At 46.5% G+C, this 9,594-nt stretch overlaps 2 protein-coding genes across 2 annotated transcripts; one reads left to right on the plus strand and one right to left on the minus strand.

The window, feature by feature from the left end:
- Window positions 1–569: 569 nt before the first annotated feature.
- On the plus strand, window positions 570–2,168 carry CCR75_003470 (uncharacterized protein; the record flags this gene model as incomplete). Its single annotated transcript, XM_067961564.1, has 1 exon — window positions 570–2,168. The coding sequence occupies one exon, from the start codon at window positions 570–572 to the stop codon at window positions 2,166–2,168; it is 1,599 nt and encodes a 532-aa protein (XP_067817864.1).
- Window positions 2,169–2,270: 102 nt separating this feature from the next.
- CCR75_003469 (uncharacterized protein) lies at window positions 2,271–4,524 on the minus strand. Its single transcript, XM_067961563.1, has 5 exons — window positions 4,228–4,524; window positions 3,967–4,146; window positions 3,613–3,909; window positions 3,155–3,547; window positions 2,271–3,102 (listed from the first exon to the last, which is right to left on the minus strand). Exons 1-4 carry the CDS (start codon window positions 4,447–4,449, stop codon window positions 3,278–3,280), a joined length of 969 nt encoding a protein of 322 aa, XP_067817765.1. The 5' UTR covers window positions 4,450–4,524; the 3' UTR covers window positions 2,271–3,102; window positions 3,155–3,277.
- Between the last annotated feature and the right edge of the window lie 5,070 nt (window positions 4,525–9,594).

Genomic DNA, 9,594 nt, shown 5'->3' on the forward strand with positions numbered 1-9,594 from the left:
TGCTGCTTCCGCTGGAATTTGAGGAGCTCGCGAGTTGAAGCAAAGACGAAGGACTGGAACTCGGCGACGACGGAGCGCATTCCACGCGACAAAGACGACGGTGCCCTTCCGTTAAGCTCTTAATGTCAGCAGGTGATAGGCGAGACACAAAGGTGTTTCTGTCGCCCGTGGGCGTGCCACCCATGCTCATGACGCTCCCCATAATATAAGCTTTTGGCTGATCTACGGGTATTGTGAGAAAGGGAGCACAGCACGAATTAAATCTCGACCAACTTTTTGACTAATATAATGTGAAATCCTAGAATTATGTTAAGCATAGGCAAACATTGATTTCCCTGTCACTGAGTCGTGCAGAGCCTCCCATTCCTGCGTAGCCGATCTTTATGCTTGCATGTCGCGGCCGCGTGTATACACGCCCAAGCTACCTATGGCGTGCAATCAGAAAATCGAGGCATCCGCTAAATGTTCCATGCAGTGCTGCACTTCGTTCTCTGTGCATGAGGAGCACTAGCACATACTTATGGCCAATAGTCACGCGCTCTTTGTTGTTAAAACCCTCATCGTTTGCCATGCGATTCCTGACTCAAGCTATTGATGCATCGCAATGTGATATGGATGATGTGAGCGATACGTATACCGATGCGCATCAGGATGAGCTGCCGCGAAACACGCGCCTCATGACAGTCGACAAACTTGAAAACGAGTACATGAGGCGCCTCACACACGCAATGGAAAGCACAGACGGCGGAGCCGCGTGGCGAGCCGCGCTAAATATTTTTGAGGAAATACAGCATGCGAATGGGCGAGGCTTGGGACTTGAGGTTTCTTCCTTTCTCGTGGAAGTGCTAGGCACCAGACGACGCGCAAACGATTGCATGCGTGCGCTTGCGTACTCTCGGGAGCAAGGCATCCGACCTCGCATCCAGTCGTATTCAATTGCTATTAGCCGTTGCTACAAGGAAAACCAATTTAGGCATGCACTGCGCGTGTTTGAGGTCATGCGAAACGATGGGTACATTCCACAAACTGTTACGTATTCGCACGCGCTATCGTCGGCGCTCAAGTCAAACCAACACGAGCTGGTGCTCGAGATCTTTGACGACATGATAAAAAATCGCCTGGAACTAAACATTATCATATACAACAACATTTTAAACAGCTGTGCGCGCGCGGGGGACGTGAACAGCGCGCTTGGCGTCTTGCAAGCCATTCGCCAGCGTTGCCTGGATATGACGCAGTCGACGTATCACTCACTCGCTATCTGTGCTGGTAAGACTGGCAGGTGGGAGCTGGCATTAGACGCTTTGGAATCTATGCAGCAGAAAGGGTATAAACCTACGTCGATCATCTTTAATTCAGTTTTTTCGGCGTGTGCTAAGGGCAAGCAGTGGGAGACGATTATCGATGTGTACGATGTCATGTCTGATGAGCTCCGTGATAGTCTAAACGGCTTGTACCTTGGTGCAGTAATTATGGCCCATGCAAAGGCTAAGTGCGAGAAACTAAGGCTACACGGCCTCGATATATTTCACAAGTACAAGGCGCGCCAATCGGAAGAAGAACTAAATCTCTTTGCTTATAACGCTGCTCTTATTGCCATGCTAGAGACTAATCAGCTCGAAAAGGTGCATCCGCTTGCTAACGAAATGAAAAGTTATGGAATGAAGTGGGACACGGTTACTTATCAGACTATCATCCTGTCGTACATTAGAGCTGGTGCGGTGGAGACAGCAGTGCAAATGCTACAGAGTAATGCTAAGCGAATGGGCAAGACGACCATGTGCTATCGCGAAGCCATCGAATTTTATGACGAAAAGCGCAAGAACCCCCGTGAGGCAGTCCGCCTGACGATGCAAATGATGCAGCTAAACAAGCGTTTGAGCCGTCTCGACTGGCACAACGCCTTGCGGATAGCGCTTCAGTTGCCAGAGCGCGCACCGTACTGGAACTTTCGAAAGTGGATGGATATTCGCGCCAAGGGTATCGTACAAGACGTACCATCCCACCTTATGCTGCCTAAGCACGCAGACCAGCACCGCCTGCTTTCGCAAGAAGGCGCTTTCTGTGGTGAGGCGCCTACTATGTCGTTCCAACAGGACGACTACCATACGCGAAAACGTCAGCTAAACCGTAGAGTAGCAAATTTTGACAATCAAAAATTTCTATAAATCGTTAAATTGACCTATCTAATTGAGCATGCGATGATTGCAACAATACAATTGTTCGTTGCATTCCGCCGCATAAACGGTGATTGTGTAAATAAATACTGTTATTAGTATTTCGAAAGATTTTTACTAATGGCGGATTTTATAACACATCAGCATTTAGTCGACTACCTTAAGTAAAAAGGCATCACGATAATTGATAGTGGCGCTTCGACCGTTTTCTGATTTCGTTTGACTTCGAACTTTCTTGACTTTATCAATCAGTATTATTTGAAATGCGAGTAAAGATACTAATACTAGCTGTTAGGCTGTGCTTTATGACCCAGCATTCACACTGAGCCGATGACACCAGCTTGAGTAGTCATAGCCGTCAGTGGTGCAGATTGCCGAGTTCCTCTTCAAATCGGCGATCAGTATTTTGAACGTCATTTTGTTATTCACATCGGGGTCTCGACGCCGACGCAGTTTTTCATATATCCTGCGCACATGTCATAGCCTTGTTTGCCACCGTAAATATACTCGGGTCCGCGATTGTAAACGACCGTGCGAATAGTGTCAAGGCAGTCAATCCAACTGGGACTATGTTCAGACCACTGCCTATTTTGGCTACATCGAATGCTCACATTGTCAATGAACAAGCGGCAGAATGACTTTTAGTGGCATCTACTGGACTGGTGTCCCTCGTACAACCTTGACAGTAACTTTCAACTTGACCACAGACAAGCTCATAGATGACCAACTTCATAGCTTTGACGATGGAAACTCCGGTGGAACATACTTAGATAAAGCCCAACCTGTGTTGGTGCTTTCAAAATGCCGGCCGGTGCAACTCCAGGGGTATCTTGTTTGGTATTGGAAATTTTACAAGGCTGTCACTAACTCTTCGATTCCGACTTCCGGTGGTGTCCACGGTGGCGTAGCTTACACAAGTGGACGTCTTCGCCTAATTATGTCAGTATGCAATAAAAAAGGATGGAGTCAATAAGTACCATGCAGATCCTGATTGGAAGCCTCAAGCGGTTGTAAATGACAACGTTATTTCGGCTTTAAAACAATAAAAAGCATCATTGATCAGCGTTATCAGTCTTGTCACCTGAAACTATGTAAGGCTGTTACGTTGAGTGAGCCTTGCGCAACGCGATCACAACAGCGCACGTGCAAATGATCGCTGCACCAACAATACTCCAACAATTAATCCTCTCTCCTAGCAGCAGAAAGTCCCAGATAAAGACGCAAACCACGTCCAAATAGCGCATCACCGAAGCAATGCTGGCCTTTTCAAGCTGAAAACCTTTCGTAAGTAGCAGCTGGCCTGCAAATGTAAGCACGCCGCTACCAAGGACAGCAAGCCAGACGCCAGTGGTAGAAGGCGTCACGAATGCCTGCTCCGAAAAAACAAAATTTAGGGGTTGCATGCTACAACAAGACACCTTTCCGAAAAACGTACCCGTTGCACCAAAGTGATATATATAAGCGATCCAATGAAGCTAAACAGCAGAAAGTAGTGTACGATGACGAGAAAGTGTATACCTTTGAGTTTCCGCACCGAGATAAAGACGAAGGCTTGACCAATCGCACCGAGTAAAGCTGAGCCGATGGCGATTAACGAGCCATCTGTGTGAGCAGTAATGTGGTCGTATCCAAAGATAAATCCAGGACGAACGACGCAGACCAATCCACAAAACGATAAAAGGGCGCATACAAAGCTGGGAATATCGGTATGCTCGCGCAGAAGGCAGGCTCCCTTTAGGACATCCATCGACTATTAGAAACGCCTTAACAAAAGAAATGGAAAAATTACCAGCAAGAAGGTAAAAACAGGCGATGTGAAGATGAGGGTACTCGCATCAGCAAGCACCATTTGCGAGACTGCGTAGAACGCAAAAGAAATGGACGAAAAGCCAGCCACGCACCGACAAAGCAACATCGCTCGGTCAGCCGGGGCAACGTACAGCGTCTTGCCACTGTACCGTATGCACGCCTGTAATTTGTAGATGAACACCGACAATAAACTTCATTTATTAGGCAAACATTTCTACAATCGTAGATTGCAAACACTTACATAATTAAGCACCATGGCGACAAAAGAGCGCCAGAAAATGGCCTCCATTGACGTCATGAAGTACGTGTTAAACTTGATAAGGGTAGACGTAAGGCTAAAGCACACAGCCGATAGTGCCACACATGAAATTCCCAGTAACTTGTGTGGTTGGTCCTCGGTCTTAATAACTACCGTCGGTAGCAGAGCCCGGTGCTCTAATACCTGCGTCTCTCCTATGGCCATGTTTTGCAAATTGTTTAATGCTCCTGAGATACGTGGCTGCTTGAGTTGTGGACAAGTCGACACATCATGACAGCTATTTTAAACGTTTGGCCAATCACACTTTTGTCGTTTTTGCCAATACCAGTCCTCCCTCTGATAGATTATCCCTCGAAATCTTCTAACTCCCGCTATCTTATAAGATTAGACGTCCGCCGTGATCATTCTATCGTCTCTAATTTATTTCTTTTTGAAATTCTATAACTAATAACTTTTGGTACCCTATAGGAAGGAGGCTACAAGTTATCAGAGGGAGAACTGCTCAGTTGTATTTATTTTAGACGGTACATTTTTTCCTAAATCTCTCCAGATTTGCTACAAATCCAACGCGAAAACGATTGTCGTTGTATAGTGACTGTGCGAGTGGTTTCTGGGTTTATCCGAACAAGTCGAGGGGATATTTTACAACTTCGATCTAACCTTAAATAATTTCATCATGTACATCGAAAAAAACAAAGAACAAATAATGTTAGCCATAGTAGACGACCAAAATTTGGGTAGTTTAATTAAAGCGTTGTTCGATGTCTCATTTAGTGTATAAAAATTATCAATAGATTTCTTACGAAATTATGTCCAGTCTGTTAGGCGAATGGAACTATCGCTACTGGACTTGCCCTTTTCCTTAGCCACATGGTAAAAAAAAATGGAAGCGGTGACGAGCTTCCTTTGGAATTGTTATCACTTATAGGTGAAGTTATCACCTGCTATTTCAATGGTGTAGTATGCGAAGTTGGGTCTGCTTTCTAGAGCGGTGACCTTTCTAATCTGATTACGCTTTGTCGAATTCAAAGCAATCTGCTCGGTAAATTTTAGAAACATTCTGCTCTGTCGAGTTTAAAATATTATCTATTGCAAGTACAAGTAACTATAAGACCGCACGCTTCCTCCGTGTTTTAGTGCAATGCAACACCATATCAGCAGGTATGACTGCTGATATTGAAAGCCAATTGTTCTGCGGAACGAGTTCCTGTTGTCAATTTCAGTAAAAAAAAACTCTGGGTGCAGCCTACTGCTTTAAAGGATGCATATATTAAACTTTCTGGAAGACACACGCATCGCCAAATAAGCCCGAAGAAGCCCAACTTGACTCATCTTGAGCAAACCGAATCATTTGCTCAAGATGAGTCAAATTGGACTTTGCTGAGCACTACAGCGTAAATGTGCTAAAAGGCACAACAGCTAGCGTCTTAGACAGCCTACAGCGTAAATGTGCTAAAAGGCACAACAGCTAGTGTCTTAGACAGCACTATGACATCGAATGGCACGAGCGCGGACGGTAGCTGCTTGTGTTCAACGCGTGCTCCCTTCTGTGTAGTAGAACAACAACTGACTTGCGTTGTGACGTCAATAATTCTTCACGCCGAAGACGGTCCGAATACACAACTGCAAGACATCCACTAAATAAGTCCGGTACAAGCTTGTAAAATCCTGCAATCAACACGTTCACGCCCAGTGACGACGCTGCTTTCATGCGGCAGATTGCGTCAGCGATGTCAAGTCAGCGTCAAGTACACCGGACTTGACCTTCAATTGATGATTGGTTAGTTTTTGTATTTCTAATCATATACCTTTTTGGGTGCACAGGACAAGACCACCTCCCATTATGCTTTGGAGGATTAGTCGGCCCCGGGTATCGAACCCGGGACCTCCCGGTCCTGAAAGGAGTGGCGGACCACTACACCACCAGGATCGGTTAATCAGATTCTTCCTGTGGTAGTGAAGCCTCCCGACGATATATGACGACTTCGACCGAGTCTTTTTAGTTCGTCGAGAAGCATCACATCTACCTGTGTCTAGAGTCGCAAGACAATAAGGGAGGATCTTGAATAGTGCGTTGTTCTTATCGTCAAGCATCGATCTGGCCACTTCGAGTACGAGAATGTGTTTCGGCCACTTTCTTGATCTTGGCGGTGTAAGCCAGCTCCTCGAACACGCTACTAATCCCGATTACAACGCCAAGTCGGCGACTACTTCTCCTTCACTTTAACTGTGCAATGTCACTGAAAATAGTTGGAAACGTCAAGGAGATCGCTGAAATTGCCCAGCTGCATATAATCAATCGGGTGCTGTGTGAGACTCGGCCAAGTCACGACTCCACGTTCAATACGAAGTGGAAAGCCCACATGAAAACACCACTACCTTCCAAGCATGGTGATATGTTCAAGATGTGCGCACATGGTGGACGTCGTCGAATGTGATCATGGAGCTGCCTTGTGCATCCAAAGACTTGGACCTTTTCGAGCTTATGCTCATGTCGATCACACTAACTTTATTCTCTAACGATAAATGGATACAGTATATCACGGGTCAACAGTCGAATATATCCCAAAGCATCACACGCCGCTCCATAACCACAACATCTTCCATTGGCTATTGCATTCCACGCTTGGTGCTCACTGTATGCAGCAATGGTGCGAGGCTCAGTGGCAAGGGCCTCTTCTGGACAACCTGGACAGACTAGAAAACTTCGAAAGCTTGACGGATTCTACCAACCTGACTCTTTAGTGTTGCATCTTTTAATTGTGGACGATGATATTGTGATGATGGCAGGTGGACTGGCCACTCGTTGCTAAGATTTCCTCACGATCAACACCATAGAGTAATTTAATGTGCACACCAACGGCATCAAGAAGGACGGGCATATCCTAAACGAGAGCCTGCTCTTATAATACTTGCTACCGTGTTTAAAAAAATCAAGTTTGGCGACAACCCACCCGGAGCAATGGAGTCATTACGGTCCTCCGCTCTAATTTCCATGGATTCGACTCAGCTGTTATGGTCTTGGATCCATCCGTCGCCGGATGCTATATCGTCGTGAAAGTGTTTGACGAGGGATTTCCTATACACGTGCACAATGTATGCGCCTATGGACAGCAAAGAGACACAAGAATTCTTCTCCAGCTTGGCTGCAGAGGAGTTTGCAACCCCAATGCTAGTCATTTTGTGTTGGAAAATCTGAATACAATCCTTGACACGCGACTCGACGTTTCTAGTTCTGCCTAGCGCTACGACGCGGGTCATTCCAGCTGTCTCGAGTGGCTGGCGCGACTAGGTGCTGTTGATGTGTTGCGCATCCCCTTCGACATAACATGTGTTCACCGGTCCGCATCCTCGAAGAACAAATTAGACTGCGTCTTGATGTCGGAGCAGTTTTGCAGTAGCTTCTACAAGGGATTAAACTACTTTGCGCCGACGCACGCCGGCGATCACCTTCCTGACAGCGTCTGATTCCGCTCAGATACGCAGCTTCACAGTCGTGGCTACTGGAAGTTTCCGCAGTACTTGTTTGACTACCCCCTCGTCGTCTCGACGATAAGAATGAAGCCGAGATCGTTCAGGATAACGTTCGAGCAGCCGAAAACCCTGGCAAAGTCTGGAGGCGTGGAAGTCGAACATGAAACACAACTGCAAGATATACAAAAGAAGATCCAACCACATGATACGTTGGCCGTCAAAGATGCCCGCACCACGCTTGATCAGGCCGCCGCACGGTACAATGTGTCGTCGAATGGAAAAGTCCGCGAAATCTTTGACGTCGCCATGCGCAACGTCAAAGAGATGGTACGGCAGTCGGGCCAATACAACCAAAATGCTGCGTTTGGCTTCCAGATTGCATACGACGAAAAATCGACAAGCACCTTTTTGAACCCGGACACGAATTTGCGGCGCATCTGGATCGAGAGAGTCGTGATTCCAAGTGCAAATGTTTTAACAAATCCGCACGAGATTGCGCTTCACTTTTTGGAGCTCTGGGAATCCGAGATAGGTGACGCTAACAGTTCCTGCTGGCATCGCGCCACTACTTAATGTGTTCAAGCAGCGCGAATCTCTCGACTCCGTCTCGAGCTTTGTCTCGGACACTGACCGCAACATAACACACACAGGAAGAATCTGATGGCGGACCCCAAACTGCTCGTCAGTGGTCAAGTCTCTCATTTTAAACTTGGCCTCGTTCATCTGGAGAATTGGATGTGGCAATGCCATTAAGCGGTTGCGCGGATTGTTTGACCATCATTTAAGAGAAGTCTACCGCGTTCCGACAGCGTTTTACCTGTTGGAACGAGCAGAGAATACATCACTTGAGCGGTTGAATAATAAAAATGCAGGCTTTTTTTGGCTGTGGGAGTGAACTTGCTCATACAACCATTTAAAGTCGAGCTCGACTGTGCTTTCGAGGTTTTCCCTGGATTTATCGCAAGCTGATCAGCAGTGGGCAGCTTGGATTGTAGAGCATAGTACTGAAGCTGGCCGCTCCTTCTTTTTGCAAGCTCAACCGCCTTTTGGATCGAGGTTTTCTTATGCACCGTCACCGATTGCGCAGGTGCAGCTGCACCTTGCGCATGCGTCAGTGATTGCGTTTGGTGTTGTGCTGGTCTGGCTCGGGTCCAGGCGGAGACTGCGAAAAAACGCCGTCAGTCGCGCCCAAGTCGATGTGTGAAGTGAGCGAAATCTAAAGGGACGGCGCTCAGTTTCCCGGGTGCAGCTTGTTTCTCAAACAACACATGGTCATAGATATTGCCGTTCATTATCAACGCACTTGGACATTAACTTGACAAAAATTACACACGCCAAGTTGCAGACGTGATGCTGGTCGAAAGGTTTTCATCGCGAAAGGTGTCAAACACTGACTTGATACAATCAGGAAAAAGCGCTGCAGGATCAAAGCGGTATCCATGTGTCCATTTCGACATTGGAAATCTCGATGAAGTACTTGCCTATGAGAATATCAAGCACCTTTGACATGTAGTCACCACCGAGGATGCTCCCCTTCGTCCGTTCGTGTTGCAGATAGGCTTCCTTCGACTTCACGTTCATGCGAAGATTGCCACCAGGAAGCTTGAAGATCTGGTCGATCTTCTAGCGCGGTATAGGTCTTGAAGAGAATCATTACCATGAGTCTTGCCCGAAAGCGAAGACATAATCTTCTGGAGCGGAGTCTTTGTAAGCGTAAGTCCCGTCTCGATCACCATGTTTGTAACGGGGTGTATCGTTACATGAAATTAACACTTAAAGGTTGTTAATTAATATATTATCTAAAAGGTAGATAATATTTGGAGGATATTACTTTATAAAGTAATATCCTGAATTCTTATCCATAAATAGGTATAG

The sequence above is a fragment of the Bremia lactucae genome, linkage group LG11 (genome assembly GCF_004359215.1).
Source record: "Bremia lactucae strain SF5 linkage group LG11, whole genome shotgun sequence".
NCBI lineage: Eukaryota > Oomycota > Peronosporomycetes > Peronosporales > Peronosporaceae > Bremia > Bremia lactucae.